Raw genomic sequence first — 16,844 nt, forward strand, 5'->3', positions numbered from 1 at the left:
GACTGATGACAGAGGGAGAATGCCTCTGTACCTGACCATAGGTTTAGCAGGATTCCTAATCCAAGTATCTTGTACTATCTCACTTTCCAGGACCAAATATGCTTGAGGCCCAACAAAATAGAACACACTCTCTGCAATCAAGCAAATACTTCATTCTCTACCAGAAAGAGAGAAAACAGACAGGATGTACATTCCATCAACACTGTCCTTTTCTCCTACAACCAGTACCTTATAAAAGTAAGAAAACTTTAAAACAAGAGATTTCTGGCTCTCTATATACACAAATGCCTCTTCCAAGATAATTCTGGTGTTTTCCCAACAGGAACTAGCCCTCACCTTTGGAAATTCAGTTTGAAAAGAAAAGGCAGGACGTATTGTATTCTCACATTCAAAAAGTGCTTGAAAATCTGAATCTAATTAACTATCCCATTATCGCACTGAGGCCAGGAGGAGCCATAGGAACAGGGTCATAGGAAAGGGAGGAACATTTTTACTGCTCATTTATCCAGCCAGCTACCCTTTTACAGCTATACACCAAAGATCCTGAATCACTGCGGTATAGATTACAAGTTAGAAGAATGGAATGGAGAGAAAAAAATCTGCCAACAACTAAATGCGCAACCTAGTCTTAGGAAACTGGTAGAAGATCTAGCCTTAATGGCCCCAGCATTTAACCCAAGGCTCTGAGCTCAACAGGTATGGAGGAAAAATATACCTCCATCTGCTGTTCATTTTCACCTTACCTCTTGGCTGTGGCCACCTTTGCTCCTCTCATGCTCAAACCTTGCTCTCTTTGGCAGGGATCACTGGGACTATGGTATTTACTACCAGTTCACCACATGCAGCAACAACCCAGGGAGGTTAAAGACAAGCAGGAGACAACCTCCACCTTCTGGCTGTAATTATGGAAACATATGACTCTGGCTTCTAAGAACTTTATGTCTAAACCTGACATCTCTAATGTAGCATAAATATCAGTGCTTGATGGACACAAATGAGTCAGGCCCCTTGTTTCACATAATAATAGATGGCCACAAGTAGTTCTTTCTGCATTCCAGAGGACACAATCCCTTTACTCTTTGGAGTCTCGTGAATTTAACAAAGCAACGCTGCGTTTCTTTTTAGGTCTTATACCTTGAACCTATCCTGCATACTGCTGTCAGATTACCTTTCCAGAGTTCTGAATTAGACACATTATTTCTCTCCTCAAAATGTCTTTAATAATTTCCCAGTATTCAAGGTCCTCTATTTTTGTACCAGCTTAACTTCCCAGGCTTATTTCCTAGTGCTCAACCAATAGGGAGCTTCCATTTGGGCCAAACTGTTCCTAAACAAGTCTTGGATACCCTGCCTCCACACTTTTGCTCAGAGCATTCTCCCCATATAGGATTCAGCTTCCCATGTCCCTTTCCATATCAGATACAAATTCATCCTTCAAGTCCAAATTAGTCTATCACATTTTCCTGACCACCTCAGCCCCTAGGGTGCCTCCCTTGAATTCTTATAACACTGTTGGCCATAATTGTTCAGAATCTGGTATTGTTTGCTATTATTTGTTAGGCTTTTATATGCATAATCTTATCTTCCACCAAGGCTAATGAACTCTTTGAGAGTCTCCTGCCTCCTTAAATACCAAAACTGTGGTTTAACAAGAGGAGGAAACTCAATAAACATGTTCCAGTTGAACACTGTGTTCCTGAAAAATAGAAGCATGAACTAACGGAAAAGGCCCAGCTTAACTAGATAATGATATGGAACAAACCCTTCTTCCTTTGGTTTTCAGTATCATTATCTGAAATATAGAGGACTGGACCAAACAACTTTCTAGCTGTGACAGTCTATGATTCTAAAATATCTATAAATAAGACCATATTTTCAATACATTAAGAGATATCCTTTAAGTGCATCTTTATGTTGAGCTCTTCTAAAATATAAAGAAACCCTTCTCCGTTTCCTAAAATTTGATTTTGATAAATGGTTTAGGAGGAAAAAAATCTGTAACAAACCCCTTACTTCTTTCTTCACTGAAAGAATTCCAGATCCAGTCAGCTATATCCTGACTGCTGTAAGAAACAAGCTGTGTTAACAAGGTCCCACCATAGATACCCTTTATAGCGAGAGAGAGAAAACAAAACAAAACAAACCCCCCAAAAACAACTCTACTGGGGCTGGTAAACTACAGCCTGCCAGCTGGATGATCCTGCTGCCTGTTTTTGTACATAAAGTTTTATTGGAACATAGCCACACTCATCTGTTACATATCTACAGATGCTTCTGTGCTATAACAGCAGAGCTGAATAAATGCAACAGAGACCAGATTGTCTGCAAAGTCTAAAATATTTACTATTTACTCCTTACAGAAAAAGTTTGCCAACCCTTGTTCTATACCTGAGCATTCATCACAGAGTGCCAAAGCCCTAGATTACAGATTCTTAATCATAGCTGGTCACTAGGTGATTTCCCATGTATTCATCCAACAAATATGTACTGGGATTTCTTATTTCTAACTAATCCTCATTTATTTCCTCACCTGTAAAATGGCATATAATAGTATCTATGTCATAGGGTTATTGTAAAAAAGTCTTTAACACAATGCCAGGCGCAAAATTTGAAAAACCATAGCTGCTGTGGTGGTGGTTGTTGTCATCATCATCACCACCACCACCATCATCATCATCACCACCACCACTATCATCACCACCACCACCATCAATACCACCACCACCACCATTACCATCACCACCACCATCACCACTATCACTACCACCACCATCATCAACACCACCACCACCATCATCTTTACCACCATCAGCACCACCATCCTTTCCTGATGTCGTAGGAAAAGTAGGCTCTCTCTGATGGCCATGACCACCTAAGTGAAAGGAGAGAATCCTAGCATCTCTGAGGCTTGACTTCATACTTAGGAAAGAGCTATATGTTGACAGCACTCAGAATGCAATCACAAGAATACAGCAAATGTTCTTTTGATGTGAAATGGCAGTTGACCCTACAGGCTTCTGACACCAGAAATAACAAACACTCAGTATCTTTTCCAGAGTTTACTGGGAAGACAAATATGATTTGAATTTAGAAACACCTCTCCTGGGGACTTAGAGCTTGCTTGCAGCCCCCAAACTCAAGCAACAACATTAAAAAACAATGTGAAATTAAATGAGTCCACTGACTTATCACTACCTTCCAAATCAACCATCTACCCAGATTTGGTAACAAATCTTCTTACTTTTTGTGAGAACTATAATTTTTTTAAAAAAGTCCAACAGCCTGAAATATGTATGGGTGTCTACTGTTCCCTATTACAGTGTTGGTCATGTCTCTCTAACATGCATAGAAGTTATCTGAGGAAATAAAGTATGCTTTATGCTCTTTTTGGGATCTTTCAAAATTCTGGATAATGGAATCCTAAGTGATTCATTGGTGGAATAAAAGACGATTTAAAAACAAGTGCCAACATCAACCAATAAATAATGGATAACTCAGATGTGATATATCCATACAATGAAATACTATTCACAATAAAAAGGAATGAAGTACTGACATAAGCAATGACATAGATGAACCTTCAAAACATTACGCTAGGTGAAAGAAGCCAGTCACAAAAGGTCACATATTGTATGATTAAATTTCTATGAAATGTTTAGAATAGGCAAATATATACATTTGTTTGTGTGTATATGTACACACACACACACACACACACACACACACACACACACACACACACACACAGAGAGAGAGAAAGCAGATTAGTGCTTGCCTAGGGTAGGAGGGGAGAACTGGGAAGAAATTGGGAGTGCCTTAGTGGATACCAGATTTCTTTTTGGGGTAGTAAAAATGCTTTAAAAATTGACTGTGGTGGGACTTCCCTGGTGGCACAGTAGTCAAGAATTTGCCTGCTAATGCAGGGGACACAGATTCAATCCCTAGTCTGGGAAGATCCCACATGCCACAGAGCAACTAAGCCCGTGCACCACAGCTACTGAGCCTGTGCTCTAGAGCCCGTATGTCACAACTACTGAACCAGCACACCACAACTACTGGAGCCTGCATGCCTAGAGCCCGTGCTCCGCAACAAGAGAAGCCACGTTAATGAGAAGCCTGTGCACCAAGATGAAGAGTAGCCCCCACTTGCTACAATTAGAGAAAGCCCGCGTGCAGCAATGAAGACTCAAAGCAGCCAATAAATAAATAAATAAATAAATAAATAAATTGACTGCAGTCATGGTTGCAAAACACTGTGAATATATTAAAAACCATGGAATTGTACACTTTAAATGGGTGAAGTGTATGTTGTGTGAATTATAACTCAATAAAGCTGTTATAAAAAAAGGGAAAACCAAGTGCTAGGACTGCTGTCTTCCTTCTAAGATTTCTAAAACTGGGAAGAGAGTTGTTCTCATTCTAACAACAACAACAAAAAATAATCTAAAAAATCATAACTTTTCTTGAGCTCATCACAGGGCAACCAAGTGGTGAGAAATCTAAGGAAAGACAAGAGCCTCCAAGGAGAGATGAGACATCAACACTGGCTCACCTACAGCACAGCATGGAAGGAAGACAGGGCTGCCATACAAGTGCGTAGGAAGAATTCAGTTAAAATTCTTAACCCTCCCTCCTCCCACCCCCCCCTCCTTTTTTTTTTTTAAATATTTTGGCTGTGCCACACGGGCATGTGGGATCTTAGTTCCCCAACCAGGGATTAAACACGTGCCCCCTGCATTGGAAGTGCAGAGCCTTAACCACTGGACCGCCAGGAACGTTCCAAAATTCTTAGCACATTTCTAAAGGCTGAGTGGTAACCATCCCAGAGACCACAGACAGATGAGGTATTTGTACTTATTTTCTCAAAGACACAGAACTGTGTACTACAAAGGGTAAAGTTTACCGTAGGTAAATGATACCTCAATAAACTCAACTTAAAAAAAAAATCTAGTGCCACGTAATCAGAAACAATCTAAATCCCAGCAATACTAGATATGGTTAATAAATGATGAGATATATTCCTATGACAGATGATTATACAGCTACTGAAAACCATGTTAAAAAACCAAGAAGACTGTGATAGTCAGGATAATGACCGCTTCAAAGATGTTCACATCCTAATCCCTGGAACCTGTGAATATGTTACCTTTTATAGCAAAAGGGAAATCTGCAGATGTGATTAAGTTAAGGCTCTTGAGATAGGTGGATTATCCTAGATTATCCTGGTGGTCTGCTGGATTCAATGAGGGTCCTCATTAGAGGATGACAGTCAGCTAAGTACTTTCTAACTGTCATATAATTCTCCAGAATCACCCAGCCCTGAGTACTCAAATGTCAATATATTATTAGGCCGGATTGCAACACCACAAAACTGGTGGGTTGCCATTTGACTTATTCGGTCCTGCAAACATGCCTATGGTGTTGGACAGATGTTGCCTACACTAGCTGGAACCCTCTCCTTCCCCTATGAACGTGACCTGTAGCCCGTGGAGAATGAGAATCAGAGTTCCAAGCAGCAGTTTCAGGTGCCAGATACACTTTCATCACTGCTTCCATTTATTCCTAGGGAGCTGGAAAATTTCTTTAGACTCTGATAGACCAAATAACTATCCCTTTATCAAACATTTATAGAGCAGCACTATAGGGTCACAAACTCTGGTAAATTGAACTGGAGTGTCTTGTACAGTGGTTTGCAACACTGGTACACTAGCATCACCCAAGGAACTTTAAAAAAATGCCCGTCCTATGTCAGACCATTTAAATAAGAACCTCTAGGGTACATCAGCATTTTAAAATATGCTCCCCAGGGTTGAGGACTGTTGGCTTTGTGAGAAGGACAGACAAGAAATCAATGCTTACAGGAGTGTGAGACTGTAAAGACTCTGATTGAATGGATATACATTTTTTGGTTCAGTCAAGAGTTATAAGAGGCATAAATGTTATTAGATACCATTTATCACAGTTTTTATACATGCAGAGGCCAATGCAACAGGTTTGCTTTCAGAGAAAAAAAAATCCAGGCAGTTTAACTCTACAATTGAAAGAATGATCACTCCAGGGGTAAGAAAGCTTGCTTTATCACCAAGGCAAACCACAGGGAAAACCATGTTACTGTGTGTTGAAGACGATTCTTTAGAAGTGATGCTGAGACATCCCCTTTAAGGGGGACCTACGCAGCTCATCTCATGTTTATTGTACGGCACTGTAACAATGGACACCCTGGGCCAAGAGGTAGTTCTTCTCGGGAATTTATTCTAACCAGGCCTCTCTCTTTCTCTCTAGGTACACAAGAAAGAAAAATTGGGACTATTTGTTGACAACATGTAAACAAAAAAAGCCCTTGAAGTTTAATAGGACCATAGTTAGAACAAAAAAACAGGACCATAGGATGACTGTCCATTGTCTTTATGTTTTGGATTGAGCTGATGGTTTGTCCAAGACCCCAGCAAAGGCATCCAGCTGCGGCAGGATGCATCCCACATGTAGCCACTTGACTTTCCCTACTTCAAGGATATGTAGGGAGCAGACTGAGGCTGAAAGGAAAGGAACTATGCTATATTAACTCCCCCCACCTCCTCCCCAGATGTCTTTCAACTTCATTGTTTTCTAAGAAACTCTTGATTCAAAGCTTATTTAGGATTTTATTGGTCATCTATAATTGTATAACAAATTACCTGACTGGAAGAGGGAAAGGAGGTGGGAGATGGTAGAGCTGAAGGATCATCAGCAAAAGGAGATGGAGGGCAAGCTGCAATTTCACTCACGCCTGACATAGATGGAACGCATGTTCGCATCTTTGAAAGTTCGCAACTTGAAGGTTCGTATATAGGGGACTTACTGTACAGAAATGTCTTCATCTACTGGACTGTAACTTTAGAAATAACACTATGCTGAATCCTCCTCATTTTGGTCCTTAGGCTTAATCTCCAAGGCAGTACATGTTTTTCTTGTTTTTAATACTTTTTAAATTGGAGGAAAATTTAAAATACAGAAAAATACAAAGAAAAAAAAAATCATCATCCATACTTTCACCTTTCAGAATTAACTGTTACTGTCTCAGCAGAGATGTTTTACTTGTTTTTTGTTTCTGTTTTAACATAAATATCCCATTTGTTTTATGACTACCATGGCTTCTCTATTACTAAATTCTTTATTTTGATCAAATTCTTGGCTGCCTTCATTGTCAAAAAGCTTTATTTTGTTCCCTACCACCCCCTGCCCCGCCAAGAGGGGCTCATAGGTGCCACATTCTTGAGTCCTTTCATGTTTGAGAATGTCTTCCTATTATCACTTTTATATTTGAATGATATCTTCATTATTAATAACATTCATGAGTTCCACTTTCTTTTTCTGAAAACACAGATTGTGTTCCTCTGGTATGGAATGTCGTGAAGAACCTGGAGGTAAGCTTAATTTTTATTCCCATGTAAGTGATTAGCTTTTTGTCTCCGGATGCTTGAAGAATTCTTTCTCTATCTATGGATAAGTTTAATAAGTTTACTAGGATACATCTGGCCAAATTCTCTTAGGACACAATATACTCTCAAAATTTGTAGATTTTTCTCTTGATTCAGAAAATTTTATATCATTTTTAATTAAAAAATTAAAATTTAAATTATATATGCACATAAAGAGGTAAATAGTCTCTCAAAACTTATAATGAAAAATTTCAAGTCTTTCTTCCCCATTTTCTGTCTCCCAGAAGCACCACCTTTCAATTCTTCTACATTCTAATACTGATATCTCTTGGTTTTCCAATTCAGACATTATCTGTTGATTTCCCACTATGGAAGATGAGGATTTAGCTTTCTTTTATCACCAGCTCTGCCCCCACCACATACACCTGTACTACTTGTACTCCCTACCTTTCTAATTTAATTGTTTCACTATTTCGGTTAGCTTAATAATCAATGTTTAAATTATTATGACTTCAGCTTTAGGTATTAGCTATTAACTATGAAAAAGGAAGTTTATCTCTTTTTTCTTCCCTCATACCTCCAATACACTAACCTTCCCTCCCATTATTCCAAAGTAACTATGTCATAATTTTGGCTAGTCAGTGATTACATTATTATGCATATATAACATGTCACACCTGAGCCATTGAGTAACTAATGATTTTTTCTTTTCTTTTTTTTTTCTTTTGCCATGCCACGCGGCTTGTGGATCTTAGTTCCACAACCAGGGACTGAACCCATGCCCCCTGCAGTGGAAGCGCAGAGTCCTAACCACTGGACCACCAGGGAATTCCCTCCTGCACATTTTTGTTGCTTGCCTTGGCATTATTTGTCTTCTCATTTCTTAGTTTTCTAGATACTTATCAATACTTCAACTCCAAACTAACCACTAAGTGCTCAAAACTCCTCTCAAAATGTTGACACACATCAAGTATTCTATCATTTTCATCAGAAGAATAAGAATCATTTGAAGAAAATTTTCTCAAAGCTTTCTGACCTATTCCAATCTGGTCTGGTTGCCATCTACCCCAGGTACACAGGTGTTATCCTGGAATCTCCCTCCACCATTAACCCAGGGATTCTTTCTTCTATATCCAGTGTCTTTCTCTTTCTTACTGTATGCCAGGGTTTTGGTGTTACACATCCTCTTGTAGTTTTCGAAACAGATGAATGTAAAGCAAATGCCTGAAAGATTCTTATTCTACTCTCATACTCGATAGTTTGACTAGATATAGATTTAAGAATTTTGAAAGCATTCTTCCCTTGTTTTATTTTTATTTATTTAGTTTCTAGTGTTGCTGTTAAGAAATTGAAAGTTATTTCAATTCCTTTGTATATGATATCCCCCCTCTTCTCTGGAAGCTTGTAGGATTTTCTCTTTGTTATCAGGGTTATAACATTTCACAATGACAACTTGGTATGTTTCTTCTCATGTATTGTGCTGGACAGTGTTTCCTTTCTGTCTAGAAACCCAGTTTCTTTCATTTTGAGAAAAGTTTTTTGTATCATTTCATTGATGATTTCCTTCCCCTTCATTTTCTTTTTTTTCTGGAACTCCTAATATGCAAATATCGGACCTCCTTGGCTGAACCTATAATCTTCTTATCATTTCTCTATTTTCCATCAATTTGTTGTTTTACTCTGCTTTGTGAAAAAGTTTTCCCAAAACATTTCCTAACTTTTCTATTAATTTTTTCATTTTAATATCTGCACTACATGTTCTCTAAATGCTCCTTTTTTAATATAGCATCCTGCTTTTGGGTTCATGAATGCAATATCCTCTCATCTCTCAATGAGGGCAAGGATTTTAGTGTGTTTGGTTCACTGCTGTGTCCCTAGCTCCTACAACAATGGCACTTAGATGCTCAAATACTCATAATAGATGTTATCTTTTTGAAGTTTTCTTCTCTCTGCATAATTTCTGTTTCCTTCAAGTTGATTTTTTTCCTACCATTGTTCTCCCACTCTCGCCCACCCCCGTTTATTTGTTCTGGCCTCTAAATCTGGTAATCCTTGCTTTTTTTTGGTCCAACTTTTAAGAGTGGCACAATAAATATGTGATTGGGAGCACTGAACATGTGGTGGACTTTGTCAACTTTGAAGTTCAATGTAGGTAGACGAGGAAGTATGTTATCTGTTAGGAACTCCCTGATGACTATATCTTTAGGTCTTTCTTTTTGGACTCTGCTACCACAGAGAAGAATCTTCTAATGTGCTTGCTTGACAGGTGTAAGCCTGACTGCTAGAATTTAGGAGCCAAGTGGAAGAAGGAAGCTGAGGACCTCAGAACACACATTCACTTAATCCCCACTTTCTGCATGGTATCTCCAACCTCATCTATGCTTGGTGCGCCAATCCAGAGATCCTCTATTTTACCCTCTTCTGAGAATAAATCTCCAGTCTCTTGCTAGAGTTGTGAGGTTTGGGGGAGGAAATCTAAGGAACTGCTTTTTAGAGTAATCCTGTTTTTAGCCCCACTAGGAGATGTACTTGGTGCTGTTGAATCTTAACTCTTCTGAGACTTCATAGTGCAAATCAGTTTGCATCTCAGCTTTCCCCACTTTTGGCTTAGCACTCAGCTTTCTCAGGTATGCTAAACTGTCCTGCTTTTCTGCTTCCCAACTTTTTTTTAAATTAATTAATTAATTAATTAAATTTATTGGCTGCGTTGGGTCTTCCTTGCTGCTCACGGGCTTTCTCTAGTTGCTGCGAGTGGGGGCTACTCTTCATTGTGGTGCGCAGCCTCCTCCTTCACTGTAGTGGCTTCTCTTGTTGCGGAGCATGGGCTCTAGGTGCGTGGGCTTCAATGGTTGCGGCACACAGGCTCAATAGCTGTGGCTCATCACGGGCTCTAGAGCACAGGCTCAATAGTTGTGGTGCACGGGCTTAGTTGCTCCGTGGCATGTGGAATCTTCCCAGAGCAGGACTCAAACCTGTGTCTCCTAAATTGGCAGGTGGATTCTTAACCACTGCGCCACCTAGGAAGTCCTCTGCTTCCCAACTTTTGTTGTGGCTATTTCCTTTTTCATCTTCTTTAGCCTTCTGGATTTATACCCTTCTAAAATCCCTTTACTATTGTCTTAGCGGGGTTTCAGAAGTCATATTTACCCAGTTCTTACAACTTTATATTAAAATCCTTAAATTAAATTACTTTCCCAAGAATCCCTTATATATGTGAATGCATCTTTTGGTCACATGTTCAGTTCTCTATTTCAGAGACATTAATTACATAGAACCATCTTTGTCTTTTATTTCTATTAGCTTCTAATTTCAATTATTTTCATTTTCATCTAAATTACTGAATATCTTTAACTTTTCCACTATGCATGTAATTTGATTTTCAGTGGTGTCAGTTTCGTTCTTTGCAGTTTTTAAATTAATTAATTGATTCTGTAATTAAGTTATTTGGTCCTCTGTTTTCTTGGTTCTATAATATCTTCTTTTATCTCATTTTTTTGTTTTATCATCTCATCACCGAACTCTTATTTATTAAATTCACAATCTACTGAGCTGTTTTGCAGTTGTAGAATTGTATATTTGTAAGGAAATTCTTTTTATTCATTGAGTTATGTTTTTCTCAGGACAGGTTTTTGTTTTCTGTTTTTGTGTGTGTGTGCTGCTAGGTTTTTGGGTTTTTTTTAATGTTGCTAGGTTTATTCTTTTTTTTTATATTTTACTTATTTATTTTTTATTTTTGGCTGCATTGGGTCTTAGTTGCGGCACGCAGAATCTTCGTTGTGGCCTGCAGGATCTTTCACTGCAGCGTGCAGGCTCTTCATTGTGCCATACAGGTTTCTCTCTGGTTGAGGTGTGCAGGCTCAATAGTTGCAGCACACGGGGCTTAGTTGCGCCGCGGCATATGGGATCTTAGTTCCCCGATTAGGGATCAAACTCACGTCCCCTGCATTGGAAGGTAGATTCTTTACCACTGGACCAACAGGGAAGTCTGGTTTTTGGTTTTTTGCAGGGCATTTTTCTTGCTCTCAGTTTTGCTATACAATTCACAGTTGACACACTGATTCTTTCGGTCTTGTTCAAGCTTGTTTTATCTATTTTGATATATTATAGATGAATTTTTCTCTCTCATCCTCCTGTATCTGAGATTGGCTATCAGTGAGTGCTGGTTATTTTGTATTCTGTGTACTTTACTATGGCTTCAGGGAATGATGTGAGTGGGAAGGATGGAAAGGGTATAGGGAACTCACCAAGGTACTGTAGAGTCTTTGATTATTTCTCTTTCCTGAGACTCTGTTAGGTATTCTTGTTTCATTCCACATACATAAGGGGTTACCCCCATTCCTATGGAAAGATGGTCTCCAGCTTCACATTATTTCACCTATTCATTTTTTAGGCTTAGATCTTTTGTTTCTGTTAAAGAGTCAACTTCATTGTTCATTTTCCCTGCTTCATCATTTGCTCCCCAGCAGTTGTTCCCATTGCTTCTCAGTCAGAAGAAGATAAATGTACAGATATGTACTCAGTCTGCTTCTTTCCAGATCTGGAGCTATTAGTGAGAATTTGCAGGATTTCATTAACACTTCAGTATGGCTTCTGGGGAGTGGTGATAGGGTGGAGCTGGGAGTCTACCATTATTCCTTTCTGTTTCTCACCAGAATCTTGTTTCTTTCCTTGGCCACCAATTTTTTAAGCTTTATTATGTTTGATTATCCTACTGTGTGTGCTACTGTTGAAATTTCTGCCAGTTTTTAGTTTCATTTATTTTTCACATTTAATTAGAAACTAGTAGTAGGAAGTTCTGTGATGCAACCTGAAGCAGCCACTTTAATCTACAAGTGTTACTATGCAAGGGTCTAACACACAACTCTTATCCATAGGGGTAAATGGGCCAACTTCAAGCTAGAGTTAAACTTCATTTTCATTAAAATATATACTCTGAAATACGTCTCCTACCTCTGTTGTGCTGGATAGCAAAACAAACACACAAACAAACACGAAAAACCCCACCAACCAGTATGATATTTTTCTTTCCCAATTTATTCCTCTTACATTCATTTCATCCAGCCTCCAAATGTTTACTAAGCATTCCTATGTATTGGCATCAGGGAGTAAAGCTCTGAGTATAATGGCTTCTGAGCAAGCAGTCAGTAAAATGCTGATTGAAGATAATGTGACTAGGCTGCCTATGTATAGCCATTAGGATGGCTACTATAAAAAAAATAGAAAATAACAAGTGTTGATGAGGATATGGAGAAATTAGAACCCTTGTGCATGGTTGGTGGGATTGTAAAATGAAAAACAGTACAGAGGTTCCTCAAAAAATAAAAAATAGGAACTATCAAATAATCCATCAATCCTACCTCTGGATATATATCCAGAATAATTCAAAGCAGGATCTCAAAGGGATATTTGCACACCCATGTTCACTGCAGCATTATTCACAATAGCCAAGAGGTGAAAGCAACCCAAATGTCCACTGATAGATGAACAGATAGAGAAAATGGGATGTATACACACAATGGAATTTATGCAGCCTTAAAAAGGAAGGAAGTTCTGACACATGCTACACTGTGGATAAACCTTTAGGACATTATACTAATTAAGTGAAATAAGCCAGTGACAAAAAGACAAATAGTACATGATTCCACTTATAAATGGTACTTAAAGCAGTCAAATTCAGTAAAACAGAAAGTCAAATGGTGGTTACCAGGGGCTGGGGAGAGAAGATAAAGGAGAGTTGCTATTTAATGGAAACAGAGCTTCAGGTTTGCAAGATGAAAAAGTTCCAGATATCTGCTTCACAACAATATCAACATACTTAATACTACCGAACTGTACACTTAAATATGATTAAGGTGGTAAATTTTAGGTTGTGTGTTCACCACAAATTAAAAAAAAAAAAAAGAAAAAAAAAGGAAGTTCTATAACACTGTCAGAAAGACAGTCCTGTTCCCTGTTCTCTCCACAGCTACTTTGCCCTGCTCCCATGCAGGATTTGATTCCACCTAGGCAGGAAAAGACACAGAGAAAAGCTAAGCTTGTGTGGTAAAGAAAAGCCTCCATCCTACCTCATGGGAAAACATTCACATACTTTTGTCAATTTCACACAGTTTAATCTAGTTTTCATTCCCGCTTTCCCATCCACTGGGTGGTTTTATTTTGTTTTAAGACAAGGAGAATTGCCAAAAAGAAAAACCCCAGGGCTTACTTCTGCAGGATGGATCCCTTAATGACCAGCTCCTCATCCAAGTCTGCTTCATTAGCCATGAAGAGCAGCCTCTTTCCTGTGCTGTCCACTCCAATGAAGTCACGCTGCTCCACTGAATCACACACAAAAAAGGAAAATCAAACAAAGCCATTTGCCCCGCCTGCATGACTAAGTCAGGAGAGAGGGCACCTGCTCACATTGCTCTTGGAACCAAATACAGGAGTGAGTGTTATGTAATACATACTCACCACAATGTTTAAAACATGGGCAGTCAAATTTTTTTTGTATTGCTCTACAGCATATTATTAGGTTAACTTAAATAAGGTCTGTAGATTAAAATACTGTACCAATGTAATTTTCTGTTTTAAGAGACTGTCCTTTTTGGGTGGGGGGGGGGTGTGCGGGAAAGATACACATTGATGTATTAAAGGTAAAGGGAATCATATCTGCCATTTATTCTCATAAATAGCTCAGAAAAATAATAACTACCTATATAATATTATATATATATCAGATATATATTGAATATATATCATAAGAGGGAAAGTGGGAGAATACTAGAGCAAATGTTCACATTTGGGGAATCTGGGTAAAGGATATATGTGATCTTTATACTACTCCTGTAACCTTTTATAAATGTGAAATTATATCAAAAATTAAAAGTTAAGGAGGTGATGGATATGTAAATTAGTCTGATTATGGTAATCATTTCACAACGTCTACATACATCACGTTGTATACCTTAAATATGTAATTTTTATTTGTCAAAACTAAACAAGTAAATATCAAAAATGAAAAGTTTAAAAAAAAAAGAGGGGCAGTCAAGATACTGCTTAGCTAGATTAAGTAGATAAACCACAAGCCCACTGCATGGCACAGAAAGAAAGTGCAACTGTTTCTCTGCAAATAATAACCTAGGTCTGCTCACTGTGAAAATGGGAATAGCATTTAAGGACATCCACATTTAACCAATATTAACGATATGTCTACTATGCACGAGATTTTATGCTGTGTATGGGAGCACTGAAAGAAAACAAGGCACATATTTACTAGATGCGGAGAGTTCTCTGGTAGACAATGATCTTATAGGGTGCCATATTACTGCTGTCTTCTGCGTTATATTTCTTTCCCCCAGCAAGATTACAAAGTCTTCAAAAGCAGTCTTATGATTCCTTTAGATTTCCCACAACATCTAGTGCAGTGTTGAACACAATAAAATCCGTGACTAACATCCATACAGTATCTATTTATAGCTTACAAAAAAGCATTTTCACATAGAGGCAGCATTTTCACATAGAAGCAGCATAGCATAATGATTAAGAAGAGAGCCTCTGAAGCTAGACCACCTGGCTATGAATCCCACTTACTAGTTATATGTCTTTGAGCAAGATACTAAACTTCCATTCCTTAGCTTCATCTGTAAAAAGGAGATAATAGTGCCTGCGTCTACCTCCTAACTGTTAGGAGAACAAAACGAGTTAATACTTACTGACAGACAATGTCTACTATATAACTGAACACACTTCCCTATTGGCTGCAGCTGCATATATACCTAAAACCAAATGTTTTACTCAAGAGTATAATGTGTTTAGCTTAGGTTACTGAAAGCATTCATTCCTTCAGATGGTCTCTGGTCTCATATGCAGTGTTTTAATCTGAATAGGGAGAAACTATCAAAAAATTACATGTTTTTTTCAATTACCAAGATAAGTGAACTCCAAAGAAGGAGGGGTAAATAATGCCAATTTGAAGCTAAGTTTTACAGGGAATTTCAATTGAAGCCAAATTTTGCAGAGTTTCAAATGCCACACAGCAACTTTGACATATATCAATTCATCTATTACATGGAAACTTGAGAATATAACAAAGTCTGCAAAGGTCTGATTACCAGCCAACATTTTAAAAAGAAATAACACAGAGATGTTATTTTTGGATATATTTGGAGTGCTTACCCTATCCAACTCCTTAGGCCCACAAAAAACCTTGAATTACTGAATGTCCTGGGAGCAATAATTTCCAACAAGTCAGTTTTTCAGCTATGTTGCACTTCAGTCACATTTCCCTCACTCTCAGGCCCCCTCCTTGTATTTGCTTCTTTGTAGCTACCATGGTAACTGGGACCTCAGAATATGATACAAATTATAGACACTTGGACAGGTTTCTTTCTGTTCTGCTTTAACAAAGTGAATTCTACTTGGGAAGCAGAGCAAGAACATTAGAATGTTCATCCAAAGAGAAAGATTACACAAATAAGGTTAAGAAGGCAGTTAAAACTATGAATTTTCTTTTTAAAAAATTCTGTCATAATCAAATATTCATATATTTCTCCAGTTGTTTTTTACTTCTCTGTCTGTTCTATAGTTATATTTTACTTATCCATTCATTCATTCAACTAGTAAATATACTTGTGCACCACCCCTGTGACAGGCATTACGTTTAGGGTGGGGAATTTCATCTCATTTTATGAGGACAGAATGACTCTGATGCCAAAACCAGACAAAGATATGAGAAAGGAAAATTACAGGCAAATTCACTTATTATGTAAATACAAGAATCCTGAATAAAATATTAGCAAATCAAAACTAATAGTGTATGTAGTAGATTTAAAAGAGTTACAAACTTGTGGTAGCTCTTCCCATCAAGAAATAGGGTCTAGAACATAAAATGGTAGCCACTGTGGAAACAGTATGGTGGTTCCTCAAAAAATTAAAAAGAGAATTACCATATGATCCAACAATTCCACCCAAAAGAACTGAAAGCAAGGTCTTGAAGAGGTATTTGTACACCCATATTCACAGCAGCATTACTTAAAATAGCTAAAATGTAGAAGCAACCCCAATGTCCATCTATGAATTAAATGGATAAGCAAAATGTGGTATATATACAGAAGAGAATATTATTCAGCCTTAAAAAGGAAGGAAATCCTGAATTATGCTACAACATAGATAAAGCTTGAGGACATTATACTAAATGAAACAAGCCAGTGATAAAAAGACAAATACTGTATGATTCTACTTATATAAGGTATTTAAAGTAGCCAAAATCATACAGACAGAAAACAAGTTGTATTTGCCAGCGGCTGGGAGGAGGGGGAAATGGGGATTTATATTTAATGGTTATAAAGTTTCAGTTTTACAAGATGAGAAGAGTTATGGAGATGGGTGGTGGTGATGCGTGCTACAACATTATAAATGTATTCAGTATCACTTTAAAAAGAGATG

General features: G+C 38.0%; 1 protein-coding gene across 3 annotated transcripts in view; it reads right to left on the reverse strand.

Annotated features, from left to right (window-relative positions):
- Positions 1 to 16,844, reverse strand: part of EIF2B3 (eukaryotic translation initiation factor 2B subunit gamma) — a 142,729-nt gene that overhangs the window by 61,725 nt on the left and 64,160 nt on the right. For all 3 annotated transcript variants that reach the window (XM_057708806.1, XM_057708797.1, XM_057708817.1), the window contains exon 5: positions 13,624 to 13,735. In XM_057708806.1, the coding sequence (XP_057564789.1) occupies positions 13,624 to 13,735 (112 nt within the window). The remainder of the gene's footprint in view (positions 1 to 13,623; positions 13,736 to 16,844) is intronic.

The sequence above is a fragment of the Hippopotamus amphibius genome, chromosome 1, assembly GCF_030028045.1.
Source record: "Hippopotamus amphibius kiboko isolate mHipAmp2 chromosome 1, mHipAmp2.hap2, whole genome shotgun sequence".
NCBI classification, from domain to species: Eukaryota; Metazoa; Chordata; class Mammalia; order Artiodactyla; family Hippopotamidae; genus Hippopotamus; species Hippopotamus amphibius.